Below are 6,000 nucleotides of genomic sequence, written 5' to 3'. Positions count from 1 at the left end.
TGGGGGGGGGGGGGCAGGTTAGGAAACCTATGGTATGTAAACCACATTGCCCTTCTAAAATATGAAAAATTCCTAATCCAAAGCAGGAGTTTTAAATAATTGTTGTAGACCTGAATTCTAAAAATTATTTATACTTTTAGATGGTGTGTGAGGACTGGTTGATAATTTCTAAATAGTAAAGATAATTTTAGTTATATTCAGATTAAAAATTTGTTTTTGCAGCATTTTGATTGGTTCTATTTTGTCTATGGTTTGGGTGCGTTCTGTGATTACTGCCGCTTTCAGAGCTGTATTCCGTGTGCTCGCATTGTTTCCAAAACATTCTCTTTTATCATCTTTTAAACCTCATTTTTAATAGCTGTACAGTATTTAATTGAATGAATATATCATGGTTTATCGATGAATTTCCCATTGTAGGCACTTTTATTATTCGTTTTCCCTCTATTCTCATTCAGCAAACATTTAATGAGCACCTACTCCGTGCCTAGCTCTAAGTTATTAGGGTTACAGAGGTGACCAAGAAACATGATCCTTGCCCTCATGGAGCTTATATCTTAGATTCTAGTGGGGGAAACTGATTTAAAAAATAAATAAACAGGTAAAATAATTACATTTTGTCAGACTTACTATGAAGGAAACAGTGTTGAAATTGAGAAGGATGGGGAGTTTCTTGAGATAGAGTGGTTAGGGAAGGACTCACAGGTGAGGGGATTTAAGCTGAGACCTAAGTGTGAGAAGCAGCCAGCTGTGCACAGAATAGGGCAGAAAAAAACAGCAGCAGGTTCAAAGCCTGAGGCAGGAGAGAGTTTTGCTCCGAGGGCTGAAGGAAGAAGACCACTGTGGTTATGAATAAGGAGTGAACTTCTTTGTTCCTGAACAAAGTTGCTAAAGTTTTTTTCCTCATTTGGAGTTATTTCCTTGGGAAAGTTGCCCAGAAGTGAAATTATTGTGTCAAAGTTGAGCAATATGTTCAAGACTATCAGTATATATTGAATATGGTTATGATTTTTAACTAAATCTGTAATATAGTCTAAAGCAATGTGAAATAATTCATAATTATGGGCAGTACAGTATATACTATACAGTATAGTACACTGTAGTTGTGTCTGCTACTAGTTGCCTGTTAGATAATATTACCAAGTGTACTGAAGATGTGTGGGTGCCGGGGAGGATTACTGAAGCAGTTTTCTTTGTTTCTGCCGGACTAAGGAATAACAGCCTCTCTTCTCCCACCAGGCTGTAAAGCTCACCAGCTCTCGAACCCAGTTACCTTATGAGTACTACTCACTGCCCTTCTGCCAGCCCAACAAAATAACCTACAAGGCAGAGAATCTGGGTAAGTTATTCTCTTGCATTTCTGTCAACCTGTCTGGAAGGGGAACACGGCATGATCTTCATAATGATAACAACAGTTAACTCTTATCTAGCACTTACTATGTGCTAGACACTCTGCTACATAGTTTACATATTACATTCTATTAGCTTATTTAATCCTCATAGCAGCCCTTGGGGAGGTAGCTGATGTGTTTATTTCCAGTTTGCAGGTTAAGAGACTTGCCTCTGATTATACTGTTAATTAATAGCTAAGCTGGACTTTGAATTTATGTGGTCAGTCTTCAGAGTTGGAGCACTTGGCTTCTACTCAGACAGTCTCTCTCTTGATTTCTAGATATCTCCTCTTTCATGGCTTCTTGTTCTGCTTTTAATGGAAAGAGCGAGTGATTACCTCAGCCCTAAAGCAAGCAGAGATATCACTATAGTTCTTGCTAAGCTGTGCAAGACTCACCTCAAATAATATGTGAAGCACCCAGTGCAGTGTCTGGCACAAGTGTTCCATGAATAGTAGCCATTTTATTCTAATTTAAATAATTCTCAGGGCTGGCTCGTGGCTCACTTGGAAGAGTGTGGTGCTGGTGGCACCAAGGCCGTGGGTTCGGATCCCTGTATAGGGATGGCTGGTTGGCTCACTTGGGAGAGTGTGGTGCTGACAGCACCAAGTCAGGGGTTGGGATCCCCTTGCTAGTCATCTTTTTTTCTTTTTTTAAGGGTAAATAAATAATTCTCTATTTGGCAGAATTTTAAGCTTAAAGGAAAAGACATTTGTAGGCAACTATTCAGGACACAGTTATTAGTTCTTCCTCTGTGGCTGTCTCTATGTTATGGAGATATGCTGTCCCAGATCTCAAGGAACTTAAGAGACTTTCCTCTTCTCTTATACCTTAGGAAGGAGAGGTGAGAACTGGTTCCTGAGCAGGCGCCTGAAAGGACTGCCTTGTCTGTCAGGACTTTTCATAGCTCTGATGTTTCCAGAACCCCTAGCTGAAAAGTGTGTCTACTGCCAGGTTTTGGGGGTCCTGGACCAGCTGGAGGCAGGCCTTGGAGACAGTTTAACCAAAAGCATACAGCACCATATCCCCTAAATGCCACTTGGGCCTAAGTCTTGCCTTGTGGTATTAAACAGAGACTGGCCTGGCTTGGGCTGGCTCCCACCAACTGTCTTGCCTTGTGGTATTGAACAGAGATTGGTCAGGGCTTGGGCTGGCTTCCACCAACTGTCTGGGTCCCTCCACCTACCTCCTACTAGCCTTCTTTCCCTTCCACACCATGCCATGCTCCTGACACCTGGCCTCTGCCTGGGAAGCCTGACCCACTTGGTCCTCCAGGGTCCTCATACCAGGCTCCTCACGGCTGCTCCTCCCTTTCCCTGAGAGCTGATGTAGATTCGTTGGCAGCCCAAGGCTCTGCAGTTGAGCACAACTCAGTGTCATACTGGATGATCTTAACCTCTCTGAACCTCTGGCAAATCTTCCATGAAGCTGGGAAGTTTTCCCACCTCATAGAAATGGAGACTTCTCTGTAGGAAAGTTATCCTGCAATATTGTATCTCCTTATGTCTTTGTTTAGTGCCTCCCTCCAGTGCCTAGAGGCTCTTTGAGCAGAGGGATCATGTCTTACATTCCTCTCTCTTCTCAGCTTCTAGCCCAGTGCCTGATACCCAGTAGGCATTCGGTAAACGTTAGTGTCCTACCTAAGTGGAGCAAAAACCATCCTTGATTGAATACTTGTTGTAAGCCTTTTACTCTACATTATCATCATCACCACCACCACCATTAATACTTACAGGGCTCTTTCTGTGAGCTGAGCAATGCTCTGAGCATTTCTGTGCTTTAACTTGTTTAATTCTCACAACAGCCCCATGAAGTAGATTGTCTTACTATCCCATTATAGTAGATAAGGAAAATGAGGCACAAGGAGGTAAAGTCACTTGCTTCAGGTCACTCAGTAAGTGGTGGGACCCCAGGAGCTCTGGCTACAGAGCCCGTGCCCTCAAGCACCACACGCTATACACTATCTTACCTGATTCTTATAGCACCTCTGAAGCTGAGTGTGATTGCCCTCATTTCATAGTGGAGGGCACAGCAGCTTCAAAGATTTGAAAGGCTTGCTCAAGATCACGTGGCCAGGAGGTGGAGAAATTGAGATTTTTAACCCAGACTTTTGACTCTGAAGCCAGAGTTCTTTCTGTTGTCCCACACTACTTTCTCCAGAAAGACTCATTTGGGATGTCTGAGGGCTGTGCTCATGATTGTCACCTTGATGGAGATTCCCATCACATTGTACGGTTGATGTTACTGTAGCAGATGTGCTAGAGTACAACCTCAGCCTCTCTTAGAGGGTCCACATTCACAGCTTGTTACTCATTGTTAAGAGGAATACTTCCATATTAGAAATGAGCCATTCCAGACCAGTATGTCCTCTTTCTTGGTTTAAATTTAATTTCCGAATATCAAGAAGTGATACCACCTTACCTGGGCTACAGCCCTGTTCTTCTCTCTGTAGTTCTCCCTCTCCTCAAGCAAGTTCCTGGTTGACCTGAAAAGCAGTAGGACGTAATTAAGGAAAGAGCCCAGGGGTTTAGTACTACCACAACCCCCCCACCTCCATACGATCATGGGCCAGTCGCTGTCCCTCTCTGGTACCAGATTTGTCATCTGTAAAATGCCATTTCAGCAGAGGCCCATGCTTATTGGTATCCTTGCTCTCCACTGGCCAGTATATCCCTGGGTTTTGCAGGCTCACCTGATGCCAGGCTTCTAAAATGGGGTCGATCTGGGTAGCTGCTACTTTGCACAGCTGGGTGTTGCCTCCTATCGTGGTGCAGCATGTGGCTTTGCCACTTGTCATCTATATACCAGCAACTCACAACTTCCATCCCTGCCCTGACCTCTCCTCTGATCCTTAAATCTTGGTATCTCTCTGCCTACTTGACATAGCCAAACTGAAAACGCCTTCCATCTAAATGTGCTATTCTTCCTGTTTTCCCACCTAGTTGTAGAAACACGCCCACTTCTCACTCATCCCTTGTATCCAGTCAGTACCAAGTCTCCTAGATTTCACTTCCACAGTGGCTCCCAGATCTGTGTGCTCTTCTTCACCCTCAGCACACCCTCTATTCCAGCCACCGTCATCAGTCACTTGCGTGGCTGACTGCTGTTACCCCCAGCCACTTCCTTGCATCCTTTGTTTTTTCACAAAACAGCCAGAGTGCTCTTTCTGTAACCAGAATTAGGTAACACCTTCCTCCACTCATTGGCTTTTGTTGCTTTCTAGGTAAAGATCAAGCTATGTGTGACCCACGGGCCCCTGAGGTCCAGCTGTAGTGTAGACACTAGAATAGGAAAAGTGTCTACCCTTAAAGAGCTCATAGTCAGGTAGGGGAACCAGTAATGTAAATATATCAACACATTGTGCCTCTAGAGTAACATCATTGACATATAAAAAGGTGCAGAGATGATGCTGATGATAGAAACTGTATTTGTTGCTTGCCTACTCTATTCCTGTACTTTACTTGGATTAACTCCTTTATTTCTCACTGTAACTCTGTGAGGTGGGTACTATTTTTTATCCCATTTTACAGATGAGGAAATTGAGGCTCAGTGAGGTTAAGCAACTTACCAAGACTGCTATGCTTGTAAGTGGCAGAGGCAGATTGCAATGGCAGAGGCCTGGAGTCAGAGCCCTCTCTCCTTGCTACAGATACTGCTTCCAAACAAGGGCAAATCAGAGAGGGGGTGACAACCTGTGATGAAAAAGTCAGGAAGGGCTTCTGGAGAGAGCGAAGTGGAAGCTGATCTTGAAGCCAGGAGCATGGGGCAGAGACTGGCACCCCAGGCACAGGAAGCGACCTGAGGCCTAGAGGCATGGAGGGCTGTGGTATGTGTGATGAATTCTGGAGGCGCTGGAGCACAAAGGGTGAGGATAGGGTGACAGACGAGAAGTTAGCTGGGCATGCCAGGCATGGACAGATGGGGAAGAGCATTGACTGCCAGGCTGGGGCACTGCTGAAGTCCTAGGACATCCATCTTTGCCCTGCACTCCTACATCTCTGTGAGTTTGCTGACCTCAGCAACCTCAGGGCTGAAGCTCTGAGAACGATCTGTCTCTCTTATGGCAGGAGAGGTGCTGAGAGGGGACCGGATTGTCAACACCCCTTTCCAGGTTCTCATGAACAGTGAGAAGAAGTGTGAAGTTCTGTGCAGCCAGTCGAACAAGCCAGTGACCCTGACCATGCAGGAGAGCCGGCTCGTGGCTGAGAGGATCACAGAAGATTACTACGTCCACCTGTAAGTTGTCCTCTGCTCCCTGCTGGCCTCCAGTTCACATAGGGGAGGGCACTGATGGGAGAGATGGGCCAGAGGGACTGAGCAGGGCCTTGGGTTTCCAGTATTGCTGACAACCTGCCTGTGGCCACCCGGCTGGAGCTCTACTCCAACCGAGACAGCGATGACAAGAAGAAGGAGAAAGATGTGCAATTTGAACATGGCTACCGGCTCGGCTTCACAGATGTCAACAAGGTAGAGTGTCTTTGGCATGCTCACATGGCTGGGGAGCCATGCCTCACTAGTTATGAGTACTTGCAGCTACAGAGAAGGGGAAGCATTCAGCTCTAGGCTCATAAGAGAGAAGATGGGGATCAGTCATGGTTGGTTTCTCCAGTGC

At 45.5% G+C, this 6,000-nt stretch overlaps 1 protein-coding gene across 4 annotated transcripts in view; it reads left to right on the top strand.

Moving 5' to 3' along the window:
* The window catches only part of TM9SF4 (transmembrane 9 superfamily protein member 4), a 50,567-nt gene that overhangs the window by 21,522 nt on the left and 23,045 nt on the right, over nucleotides 1-6,000 (top strand). For 2 of the 4 annotated variants that reach the window (XM_008577149.1, XM_008577143.1), the window contains exons 3-5: nucleotides 1,237-1,336; nucleotides 5,456-5,624; nucleotides 5,726-5,855. In XM_008577149.1, coding sequence (XP_008575371.1) covers nucleotides 1,237-1,336; nucleotides 5,456-5,624; nucleotides 5,726-5,855 — 399 coding nt within the window. Of the gene's footprint in view, nucleotides 1-1,236; nucleotides 1,337-5,455; nucleotides 5,625-5,725; nucleotides 5,856-6,000 lie in introns of those variants that run through there. The other 2 variants (XM_008577162.1, XM_008577156.1) reach the window with 2 other exon arrangements.

The sequence above is a fragment of the Galeopterus variegatus genome, unplaced genomic scaffold (assembly GCF_000696425.1).
Source record: "Galeopterus variegatus unplaced genomic scaffold, G_variegatus-3.0.2 Scaffold65, whole genome shotgun sequence".
NCBI classification, from domain to species: domain Eukaryota; kingdom Metazoa; phylum Chordata; class Mammalia; order Dermoptera; family Cynocephalidae; genus Galeopterus; species Galeopterus variegatus.
The sequence above is the reverse complement of the archived record's forward strand: the minus strand, read 5'-3'. Positions and strand labels throughout refer to the sequence as shown.